The 13,325-nt window shown below is 38.3% G+C and overlaps 2 protein-coding genes across 2 annotated transcripts; both read left to right on the plus strand.

The window, feature by feature from the left end:
* The first annotated feature begins 2,530 nt into the window (after positions 1 to 2,530).
* Positions 2,531 to 4,717, plus strand: LOC100376641 (galactosylceramide sulfotransferase-like). Its single transcript, XM_002739341.1, has 2 exons — positions 2,531 to 2,625; positions 3,811 to 4,717. Exons 1-2 carry the CDS (start codon positions 2,531 to 2,533, stop codon positions 4,715 to 4,717), a joined length of 1,002 nt encoding a protein of 333 aa, XP_002739387.1.
* A 4,752-nt stretch (positions 4,718 to 9,469) lies between these two features.
* Positions 9,470 to 12,067, plus strand: LOC144360357 (uncharacterized). Its single transcript, XM_085507701.1, has 3 exons — positions 9,470 to 9,781; positions 11,278 to 11,397; positions 11,578 to 12,067. Exons 1-3 carry the CDS (start codon positions 9,586 to 9,588, stop codon positions 11,631 to 11,633), a joined length of 372 nt encoding a protein of 123 aa, XP_085363827.1. The 5' UTR covers positions 9,470 to 9,585; the 3' UTR covers positions 11,634 to 12,067.
* The last annotated feature ends 1,258 nt before the right edge of the window (positions 12,068 to 13,325 follow it).

Raw genomic sequence — 13,325 nt, forward strand, 5'->3', positions numbered from 1 at the left:
GGGTTCTCCACACTTGCCAGGGGGGAATCTCGTCTCGTCTCTCTATCGCGTCCCCTTGAGGTACAGGATCGGGAAAGTCACTTATACTTTACAGTCAAATAAGACACACACAACGAAATACGTTTCAGCTCTCGTCTTAGTCGATCTTTTGGAGCACTCTATAAGACACAGCGCCCTGGGGAAAAGTCCCCAAGACTCTCACAAGGCTGAACCAAGACTCGCCCAAGACTGGACTGCCTCAAGGCTCTCCCCTGGACTGGACTCTCGTCTGCGTCTGTCGTGGAGTATTCGCCAAGACCAACTCAAACTCTCTTTATTCATTTTCAAAACTCTGACCAATTACAAAACAGTAAAAAACTCTAGGGCGTAACCTTCAATCATAAAGCTAATCACACTAAGTACTGAATACGTCATATCTTTTGATTAATCGTTCACTACATTAATAACTATGGAATACCAACTGTCAGAATCTCGACGGTTATCTGGTAATTAGTTCCAAATCACTGAGCCAAGTTCCGTCCAAAACTTCAATTAGGCCTAGACGACAGACATAACACAGCAATTCAGCTAATAATCAACTAATTAAGTCGGTCAAGAGATACGCGAAAACAAATTCATGACACTTGAATGAATATTACACATGTTTAATAAATACAATATATTAGGTTAACGAATCTGATATTCTGTTTAAACCATTAGTCTTGCAGCTTCTTGGAGCTAAACACTCAGTGATCATAAAGTGTGAATAGACATTCTTGAGCGCTCTGGGTACCCTGGCCCATTTGTATGAAATACCGTCGTTCATGCATTAACCGAAAACTCTAATTTACATCAAAGCACAGTACCAAGAAAAACAACATCCATTGTTTTGCGTAGCTTAGGGTTAGTACACGGGTAATGTATGGTACAGTTTATATTAATATGAATATAATTGCATTCCATGGTGAATTGTAGTGTAATTGAGTTTGATTAAACTCCAATTGAATAGCAACCCTATATTGAGTGGCGTTATATTGATCGCATATTGATTTTTTTCTTTGGTGCTGTTAAGACGATATGTTGATCAAAACATACAGTCGAACTTAGTGTATGGATCATCCATTGATTTGTATTTTAACAATATTATCACAGGGAACCCAGGAACTATAATCAACTGTAGTACGCAGTCTCTATGAGCGGGGGTATCGGCTGGTATCTAGTGTAAGAAATAGACAAGGGATGAAGGCTCCAGCCAGCTCACATTTTTTAAACTAAAAAAAAAAAACAGACGAAAACAATGAAAAATAAAATCTAAAAAAAATACCAGGTTGAAGAATATTAGTTGCTCCTTCAAATTTCTCCAAAGCCTTACCTACATTTTACCGATATCTGCAGAATAAATCAAGAAAACTACACAAATTGACTCCATTTAGGAATTCCTAACGGTTAGCCCGAACGCACGGCACAGTTGGGGGCGTTGCCTGTTTAGCATTTGTCAACAACCAATCACAAGACTGGTGAGGAACCACATCGAGGTCACGACTCGGTTAGCCTTGCTCAACTGGTTCGTAACCAGTCTTGTGATTGGTTGTTGACAAATGCTGAACAGGCCACGCCCCCAACTGTGCCGTGCGTCCTTGGAGATGATTTTACATAGACTGACCTTTAACATGATTTAAATCACAGTCATGATACAGAAACTTTTGGAAACTTTCTTATTCCATATGATAGCATAAGAACTACTGTTTAGTTCGATAGAATCAATGCACTGGTCTTGTGAGCATGGTAGGTCTGGTAGGTCTGATTATGGGACAACCACCGTACATCTCCCCCGCCTCATCAGCAGTGGGATCGACGTTTATATATACCTGATGATGTGCTTGTATTGAGCTACCAAGGTCATTACGAAGTTGATATTATTGATATTGAAAGCACTGTAAGACAAATGGGCACATCAGGGTTTTCCCAACAGATCGACAGTGCATCCCATGTGGAGCATTCCACGCAAGGCTTGGCTTCCAGAAACTGGTATTTTGGTTTTCAAGAGACCACAATTTTCCAACAAAAATATGAACTTCCCACTACTAGTCTGGTAGGTCCTGATCATGGGACAACCACCGTACATACTCCCCCCCCCCATCAGTAGTGTGATATACCTGATGATCTGCTGTTATCGAGCTACCAAGTTCATTTTGAAGTTGATTGAAAGCATTGTAAGACAAATGGCACATCAAGGTTTTTCCAATTGATCGATAGTGCATGTGGGATATTTCACACGAAGGCATGCCTTCCAACCTAAAATATGAACAATAGTACAGTGATCCTGGTACGATTTGTCACTCCATGTCATCAATCCAGTTGCACATCTGTGAAAACGAGTTGTTTACACTGTTATGATCTCCCTCGATATAACAGCACATGAGTAATGTTTTGTATGGGAAGAGGTAGGTCATATGTTTATCAGGTTCATTATCAAACGTGAGCAGGAACTATCTGTTACGAATAAAAACTTCAAAAGATCGCCAGAAATTACCAAACTATTAATACAACCATGGTTGTGGTCAGACTAACAGTCCCTGGAGCGTCAAGTGAACCTCCTAAGCCAAGTCCAACACTTCTGTTGGAAATACAAGCTCAGGTGTGTGTGTAGGTTATAAATAATTCCTCGGCAAATAAGAAATCCAAAGTGTTGTGGACAAGCTGAAGCGGAGAACCATGAAATCATGCGCTATCCTCTTGAATGCAAACCAGAATGAGCAGGTAAGCACCATGCTGATTCAGTGCATTCATCAACATGCTTGGATGTGGAGTGGACCTTGTGCGCGCCCAGATGACATGTTCGTTTGTTGACAAAACAGGCTGAGACTACTAGTATATGTTGGCTTGGAATTAGATTCACTGAGGAGCTGGGAAACATTGTTTCTGGACTCACATGCAGCTGTAAGAGCACTCCACGACTAGTGTAGTAGCAGGAATGGAACTGAAGAGTTGTAAGGTTAGATGTAGCACTGAAGCACTAACAGAGAACATTCATCATCTGATGCGGTGTAGCCCTCTTTCAGATCTGATATTGTTGCACGCAATGTGTAGGAATGTAAATGAATAATCTAAGCTTCTACCTCAAATGGTGCTTGGGTAGCAAGTCTTGAAAGTAAGATACATCTAGAGATCACCATACACATTCATAACAGTGGCAGATGCGGGATTTTCTTATGGGGGGGGGGTTCCAAACTTTAAAATCGCCAGACTAAGTTAATGATTTTTTTTATATTATACAAAAACAAATTGAATACATTTTTCAACGCCACTGCATGAGTATGTGAGAGGGAGGTCATGAGTTGGTCAGTGTTGTTCCATTAAAATGCTTTAGGGTTGTGGCTAATTTGCAAACCAATTTGCCTATTAATTAGCATAATAATTAACATATATAAACTAAATTTTTTAAATAGAAATTCGATAATTACCAAACAAAACGTTTGTTGACAACTCACCCCTAATGTCTTTGTTTTACTTCACCTTAATAGTTCTGTGCATGTGCTTGTAATTTGTAAAAGCATGAATTCACGAATTTGCCTGAGTTCTGTTGTAGTTTTACATGTCCATACAGTTACAGTATGTTTGATAAACACGAAAACTTTGTTTTCCTTTCTTGATCAGTAAGTGAACGTTTTGTGTCACAGTATTCCAGTACACAAAGTTAGATACTGTACTCTGTATGTGTATATAAATGTCTTCTCTGGTTCAGCTCTGGTACACCCACTCGTATGTTATATTACCATGGCAATTACAATATCATACAGTGTATGCTTCTCTTTCGTTTTTTACACACAGGTTATATTCCAATACCTCCGTAATAGGAATATCTCAGATGTCCAGTTACCAGCGAGATGCGGGGTGTGATTCCCCCATAACAAAAGTGGTATTCTCAAAGACATACAAGACAGCTAGTACGAAAATTTCATCAATACTCGCACGTTTTGGATTCAGTCACAACTTGTCATTTGCATTACCATATGATCATAATCCTGGTTATTTTTCGAGAACAGTACGCTTCAACAGTGAAATGGAGAAACACCTGTTGCCACCTCTTCCAGGTTCCCGATACAGTATGTTAGTTAGCCATGTTCCATTCAACAAAACAGCTATGAACAAAGTGATTCAAAATGCCACGTATATAACAATATTACGTCATCCTGTAGCTGCGTACGAGTCCGGTTTTGCATTTTTCCAAATTCCTCTTGTTCTTCACATGAATTACACTGCCAATGAAGACCCATTTGAAAAGTTTCTGTCAAATACAGATCTGTATATTAGCCGCATTAGCGATTCATACTACAAAACATTACTGCGAAATAGACAAATGTTTGATATCGGACTTGACCTTAAATACTACGGTAATGAATCACACGTGGATCACGTGATACAACAAGCAACAAGTGATTTTGATTTGGTGATGATTGCTGAGTATTTTGATGAATCGCTTATTCTGTTAAAAAAGCTTTTATGCTGGAAATTCGAAGACATTCTGTATGTACAACAAAATACAAGAAGCGACAATCTGCGGTCTGGAATTAACGACTGGAAGCGGAAGCAAATTTTGGAAATTAACAGCGCTGATTTCAAACTGTATCAACACTTCAAAAAAACCTTCTGGCGCAGGGTTTTGGCTTACGGTGATAGTTTTTATGAAGAAATTTCGAGGTATGTTACAGAAAGTGCTTTTAGAATGTTTGGATGAAGGGAAGTACGTTATTGACTATGGGAGTCGAAGAAATATGACAGTTTTGAAAACAACGCACCCAGTTACTGCACCAAAATAATGAGTTGGAAGCTAGAGGAATTAGTCGTAAGACAACAAGGATTCGCATGAACCAAGAGTCGTGCTGAATTGTCAAATAAAGACTGCGCGAAAGAGCACATGATTGAAAAACGTGGACATTGTTAGAAAAAGCATGCCAGAGCCAGTTCTTTGTGAAATTGCTAAATGAGCACAACCGTGGATGTTGTATTCATAAAATAAAGTATTCGCTAACTTTCAATTTGGATAATATAATTGAAAATTGTTTTAGCTTATGGTGGATACGTCGTTTGTGTTAAATTACGTTGTTTCCATTTGAAATGTATGGCTACAAGTGCATTTCTTTTGTGTCTTAAATAATAATGAATACAATATAATTCAGAAAGTCTGCATTGGTAGTTTTACCCGCTGTATTACCACATATAACGACATGTAATGCAATAAATTATACTAGTGCTTTTACATGTTATTTGTTTCAAAATGTAGTTTAGAATCTCAGATGCTTACTTTAATTTTGTATTTATATGTATGTATGATTTAGACGTTACCACATTTACTTAAACCCTAAACAGGTTATCTATAAACTATGTATGGCATCACATTAAAGTTGTCAATATCGACATTTATAAAGCACAAAAGCGAGATAAACTATAGATATACCGTAGTTGTCCGAGTATAAACCCCTCCGGGAAAACGGCAAATTGTCGAATAATTAGGGGGGCTTACGAAGGTAAAGTAGCACACAACACGAGTATCGAAATCACGGCCATGTTCAAGTGTCCTGTAATAGACGCGCACCTCACTACCCTGCACTACCCACCCCAATGCAGACGGCTCGAAAAGCGTGTAATGAACATGGGTCTACAGTTACTAGGTGGACATGTAGACGTTTAATTATGGTAATTTTAAATTAAGACAAGAAGCTCAAAGTAAAAGAATATATGTATTGAGATACAAAGAAAAAACGTCGTTTCCAAATTTGAAAACAGCATTGCTAAAGTATGTGAGTTAATGATATCGTCCTGTTTGTTTAATGACATACATTCATCGTATCACAACAAAGACCATTGCATGTAAGAACGGCGCATATCTTGGGTGCATGACTGTTTTAGGTGATATTTACATTGTGACTTGATGGCAGCCCACCATAGCCATGTGCATAGTCATTGATGTGACATACATGCATCCAATAGTAAATACGTTTGTGCGCCCTTCTAATGACGGAACTGAACTTCTGTGACGTTAAAATGACGTATATCAGGGTGGAGTCAATGTCGTTCAAATCGACCACTGTGATTGGTTGTTCAGGTGTTCGGCATTTAGAATTTAGTGAAATCTCAAAACATAACCTTCATTGATGAGCGACTACAGATCGAAACGATATCGACGCTTTGAAAGGTATTAGTGTCATTTACGTCATTACTCGTTCTGCCACTAGAGGGCACAATTTATAAAGAAAAGGTATAATACAATACGGTGTCCATTCAATAAATGATTTACCTAATAAATGTTTGCTGGGTTAACTAATTTACCACCTATTAAAATGCCCTAAAGATGATACCCTTGTTTTTCCCCAACTTATATTTCACATAAAAGCAAATTCTGATATTTCGTTGCAAATTAGCATTTTTGCACCCCCCCCCTTTCACACACACACACACACACACACACAGTTCAGCAAACTGGAGAACCAATTACGTCAATTTGCTAACAAATATGTCAGCGGAAGTTCTCAATACTAGGTACATGCTAATGTGTCTTTATTTGGGGCTATACAAATGTCTTCCAGCGAGTACCAAGTTATATCATATACCCCAGTGGTTAACAAAAGAGCCACTGCGTGCAATGCTACCACAGTGGTATACATTTTTTTGTGCAGCGTTTTTTGAAGAAAACAAAACTTTATTACATCTGTCTCACTAATTTATTACAATTTTGCTTTGAAAAACACTTTCACAAAGTAAATAGACGTTATGGTAGTTTAATGCAGTAATGCTTCAGTTGTCTTAAACAGCGCCCTCTAGTATAACCAATCAGCATAAGGCAATGCTTATAATGGGAAATGACGTAAAGGCTAATCTCTATGAACCAAGAAATAATTGCGTGACTTTGGTTTTAATATGTCGACAATTATTAAGTTGTAAGATTGTTTTTAAGTTGAACTGTTTATAACTACTTAAACTGGGAATCTTTAAACTGGAATTATGAGTCTAATAATCAAGTGGGTCGCTATTTTTCGTGCATGTATTGTCTTATTTTATTCAGAAACAAGCCATATTTGGTGTGTGTACAGCGATCCACTATACGAAAGTTGCATATATTTTCCTATCATGTCATACTGGGGTTATATAAACCTCAACCCAATCCAAAACCCTTGTTGGAAGTGGTCGTATTAACAGTATATAGCGCCCTCTCTATCGGATTTAGTTGGACATATACTAGTAGTTGCATCCAAGTGAATCCGTCGGCGAGGGCGCAGTAACCCACGCCTGTCATGTCAGACTGTGTTTACATTTAAATAAACTGTTGAATAATTAAGGCACAGTGGACTACATCTGGTCCATAATACAAGAAGCCCATATTCGATTTGTTTATGGAACTCACGCAACCGTGATATCAAAATCGCGCAGATGTTTCATGTTAGTTACGTCACATAGCAATTTGCTATATATAAAGCGGGGGGAGTCGTCGCCTGCGCATGCGTCAGGTGGCCATAGCGTGTCATTGTTTACAAACAAGCGTCTACCCATGAGCCTTTGCGTTGCTAACGTGTGTTGTAATCATCACTTGGGACTCAATTCCCGCGCGTGCGCAGGTGACAACCCTCCCGCTTCAATTGTTCAACTGCAAACGGAAAAATACACAAAGATACACATATAGAGTTAATATCAGGGTTGGATAAATCTCAGACCACTAAAATAATTTAAGGATATTATTAAGCAGTGTCTGCTAACAAGCATATATTTAAAGGGCGGTGGTCATTGCGCCAAGTCCTGATCAATATGGTCGTCATAGCGACGTACACAATGCGTGAAAATACATTATTAATTTGGTTACACACATTTAGCACATGCACTGCGCGACGACCACCGCACTTTAAAATTGAATTTTGTATTTACTAGTATCATTGGTCGAAATTTACTGAGCTCCATGCATTTGGTGCATAATTTCATTTTACCGTACATTTAACATACAGAGAAAGCGGAATCGATTAACTTGTGAGCAACCATAATTTAATCATTTAGATTTCAATGTTGTCACGTATACCAAACAAGGGGATTCCCCCTGCTGTAGTGAGGTCGTTGACCCACGTGCACTGGGTGTCCATGTGGACACCACTATGTCCGCGACACGCAACACTGACAGCGCCATTTGCCTTATGCCTATTTGCCTTGTCAGTCAACTACAGGATCATATGTCATATGACTGTCATATGTATGAAACGCAGTCATTTATCATATACTGAAAAGTCAATTTCATTACTTACTGTTCTTTGACTAACATATGTTACATTTTATTCAAGAATATTTACATTATTTGCATTTATATTTGATGTTCGCGGTGAAATAAAAAATACACTCGAAGAAAACTAGAAACTGTTAGCTTCATGAATTCTGGGGAATAGTTTAAATGCAAAGACGGGCCGTCGATTTACCTAGTACTCATTTTGGAATGGCAGATGAAATATCTCATTTCCGATCATGAGAGGGCATTTCTCATATTGGGTCAAAGGTCAACCAACCGTGACCACTGATTCACTAGCGGTCAATAGAAGAATTTTCTTCTTATTAATATAATCTGTGGGTTGGCCCGATGAGTTGTGGGCAATCATAGTAGTCCTACTGCACAGAATGTTATCAATTTTTGTATGAATTCTTCTTGTTCAAAGTTATGAAGCGACATCGAAACGCCAATTCCGAAGAATATATGTCACCTAGAGCATTTATAAATACTGAAATTATTGGAAGGTGGTTTTCACGTGACGACGGGTTGTGCGTACCATGTGCTATTATATACAACACGTCTAAAATACATTATTTGTTAACACGGAATTCTAATGCGCTGCACGGTGATTGCCGCCATTTAAGGTTTGAAACGCCTATATTTAACGGCATGTACGCTATATTACAGGTAAACTTTGGATCTGTTCCAACACGGATATGCCCGACAATCCGTAGTACAGTCCACATGTACAGCTCATGCATCAACGCGTTATTTTAGGATGGTGACGAGTATATGGGAGGCTGCGAAACTCTCACGTTTAAAAACAGTCCGATTGATTAAGCTGTCTCGTGACTACATGACGTCACGGCTTGGAAATCACTGTGAAGTCTAATCTACATAAATAGGTCAACTTACACTTACCTAGCTCATTAATTATACAATAAAAAAACATAAAACATAACACACTTTGTGAAAATAAATATTAGTTTACATACATATATGAGAGCGTCAGTATGAAAATGGCGTAATAAGAGTAATTGCCACTCAACAGTATTGCGATTTGTAATATCTTGACATGTGTATGGAAATGAGTTTCCGGCTTGGCTCTACGCCATATACTACATTGTTTTGGTAGTTTTGTTTCACACGTGGATGTACATGTGGACAGCATATGCTCATGCATTTCGCGGTGTATTTAAGCCCGTGCATTTAAATAGTGCAATTCTCTGTATGTATACGAATGCAACAAGACTAAACTGGTAGCTGCGTCACATCATCAGAGCAGGTAGATGGTCGTCGATATTCCTTGGGTGTAAAAGTAATTAGTTTAGTGATTTAACTCGCCGCCTTACGCAAGACTTGAAATGATTCAACTTCGGTATGTTGCCTTACTGACGATCATTATGACGTCCGCGTTCACTGTCGCCGAAGATTATAATTGTGACTGTGAACTTGGACAGTTTTGCGATTCAATAGCCCAGGAATGCCAGCCGTGCGACATTTGTGACGAGCTACCGGACCCTGGGTGTGAAGTATGCGAAACAGATAGCAGCGTAACAGGTAAGATATAGTCCCGCAAAGAGCTCTGAACATTGACGTAACACTTCATGACATTCACTGTGATATTAATCTCTGTCTGTGTATATATGGCTATGGACTCAAGGTTCGTGGTTTTCATTTCTTTACGCCAGTGTGAGGGGGCACACAATACAAACGTAGATACGCAATATATGTACACTGATTGTCCACTGTTTCATACCATAATTTTTTAGTGGGCTTTGCTGTGGTATTTATACTCGGCGTTGACATGTTATGCGATATATGTGGATTTTATTGTATAAATGTAAACTTGTAAAAAATATGTATATTAGCATATATCAGTGGAAAGTCTGAATTTAAGGTGACAGTCCTACTACATACGTATTTTATTTCGAACTAAAGACAATGGACTTTGATTTGCATATCTGTTTCACATAACAAAGAGTCTTGAATAGTTTTTAAAAACATTTACTCGTTCCACAGCGAAAGAGTAATGGTTACAAAATCGAGTGAAAGAAAAACATGCTAAAGTCTAAAAAGGAGGTCAATCCAATCAGTTATAATGAGATTGCCAAGTCATGTTAGTCAAGGTCCGTGATTATGGATCACTAGTGTAATTTATTTAATAAATATAATAGTAGTTTTCACATTTCCTGGAAAATATGATATACAAACAGTGAACGCGTAAATCGATTACTTTGTGAGCAACCATAATTTAATGATTTAGTTTGCAATGTTGTCACATATACCAAACAAGGGGATTCCCCTGCAATAGTGAGGTAGTTGACCCACATACACTGGGTGCCCATGTGGACACCATGACGGCACACTAAACTGACAGCGTCACTTGTCTTGTATCAGCAATACCTACCAAGTACCTGAATAGTTGGAAGTGTTTAGGAGTACTGGAATGCCGTATATATACACTACCAGTTTACACTAGTATTCATTGCTCTGCTGCATTTTGAGTTACTATGGTTCAGTTTACGAGTCTGTGTATACCGGCAACGACTATCCTGGCATATTGCGTTACTTTCACTGCTGGCAATGATTTTATGTGTGACTTCCAACCGGTGAATGTCAGCGATGCCGTTTGGGCGATCAACTACCGGGTTCAAATTGCCATACGTGTGAAACACGGTCGTATACATTCAAGGGTACGACACTGCCCAGAGTCACGTGGGCGGCAATTTGCATAACATCGTCAATATGCCCTGGTAAACTCGCGTGATATATGCAGTGGAAAATTCCAATTATCACAGTGTGTGCACTACAGTGATGTCACGTAACCCACGGTTACTAACCGTGCGTAACAATACTCTGTGGTTTTTCAAGGTGGGAGTGTGTTTTTGTCTAGATCAGCTTTGATGCGCGATCCCAATTTGTGGGACAGTTCACTTAGACTCGCGCTTCAGATGGCGATTAGAAGTTTGTATGGGGGTTATATTTGCAATCAAATTCCAAGTTTGAAATTGTTGTCATGTTATATCTTCATTGTGTTTTTGTATTTTCTGTAGGGTTGTCAAGTGAACACGATGTTCTACCAGTGATTATGATGACAGTGGTAGCAGCCATCTGCAGTGCCATACTGATACTTGTGACAGTGCTCGTGGTTCTTAAATTTCGATCAATGAAAGGTATATAAATCCTTTGTATGGTCTGTGTGTACAGATCGGATCTAGACAGTGATGTCATGATTATATTATGCGTTCGTTTTAACGGTTTGGATCGGAACCCAAGTGCGAGTATGCCACTTTCATTGTCGTCATGGTTACCTTCATACTAAATGTTATTGTATTTTATGATTTTCTTTTCAGCGAAGAAAATCACAAAACCTATGTCAGAAACAGGATCAGTTGGTACAGCAGTGTGAGCCGTAACTTCTCAATCCACAAGAACGTGTACGTGTTTTCTTATTATACGAGATACAGTGACAGGACCACGATGAGAGTTTGCCGAGTTCAATGCAAGCGGGTGTGATGCGTTGCGTCGTAAAAAGCAGTTTCAAGAGTTACTTAAACATTTATTTCTCAAACGAAAAGTGAAAGTCGATTATACTGTATTTTCTCTGTATTCGTCAAAAATGTCCACTTCACAGGATGTCGAAACAAATGCTTCTCGTCTTGTGCTTCATTAGATTATTATAATTCCATTGTTTTGTACATTATTTACGTTATTGTCATTTACTGAAAAGTCAATTTCATTTCTCACTGTTCTTTGACTAACATACATTGCATTTTATTCAAGAATATAAATATTTACACTTTTTTTCATTTTTACAGTGAAATAAAAAAAATATATACTCGAGACTGTTAGCTTTATGAATTCTGTGTAATAGTTTAAATGCAGAGAAGGGCCGTTGAGTTTTCCACTGCCCGGCGAGTTTTGGAAAACTACTAGTTCTACTACTAAGTATGTTATGAAATCAATTAATTTTTGAATACTGTTCAAGGTAATGAGAAAAGCATACATCGAGTATATATATACTGCAATTAGAGGGAGGTGGTCTTCGCAATGGGCTATTGTCGATATGGGCAGCATGTGATATACAACACGTGTAAAATGCATTGCTTGTCGAATTGAACGTTGATCGCCGCCATTCAAGGTTTGAGAGAAATTTAAATAGAGGCGTGTGGGTGTGCGTGTATGCATGTGTATATATATATATATATATATATATATATATATATATATATATATATATATATATATAACGCCACAGTATAGGTAGTCGTTGGCTCTATTCCAACGCGGCTGCGCCCAGACAACTACTAGACTAAGTGCATTCCACATGTACATCTCATGCATGCTCATCGTAGTTGATATCAGTGCATTATAACAGTGCCTCACTTGAAGGTACCATGCAAATGTTGAAATGCATAATGAATTGATGTTGTCATAGCTATCTCGACTATTTGTTGTGGACATACATAACGCAGTTGTATTCGAGATAACAAAGCATTGCATAGATGTTCCCATTTAGCAGACTTGGTCACAGAAGCATATTATGAGGAAAATATTACCTACACTCTTTGTGTAACGGTGACATGGCGAAGCTTCACCATCCTTTACACACTTTCTGAAAATAAATACTATTATTATACATCTGTCACCGTAACGCCATAAGTTACAGCGTGTTGTAATTTTGCGGTATTTTCATCCTACCATATTAGGAAATTCCAAATATGGAATGATTACGCGCGTAAGCGTCCTCTAATGGTAACACTCTACGACATTCATTGTGATATTAACCTGTGTATACTTACACATGTATACGGTGCTGGAGAATCATAATTACTAGTACCGTTTTTGCGCCGACGTAAAAAATGTACTATTAAAATACAGATGTAAGCACGCTATACATGCGCATAATTACTTGACCAATAGTTCTTACGCTTTGTTGTTTTCTTTGTACTAAATGATGACATTTTATTCGATATATGTGAATTCATCAGTATAAATGTAAACTTGTAAAAGTTGTCTGCAAAGCCTGAATTTAAGGTGACATGCCTACTATGTTTTATTTTTTAGATTTATCAACGGTTATGTTGACATATTGCCGTCA

The sequence above is a fragment of the Saccoglossus kowalevskii genome, chromosome 14 (genome assembly GCF_978046115.1).
Source record: "Saccoglossus kowalevskii chromosome 14, keSacKowa6.1, whole genome shotgun sequence".
NCBI lineage: Eukaryota > Metazoa > Hemichordata > Enteropneusta > Harrimaniidae > Saccoglossus > Saccoglossus kowalevskii.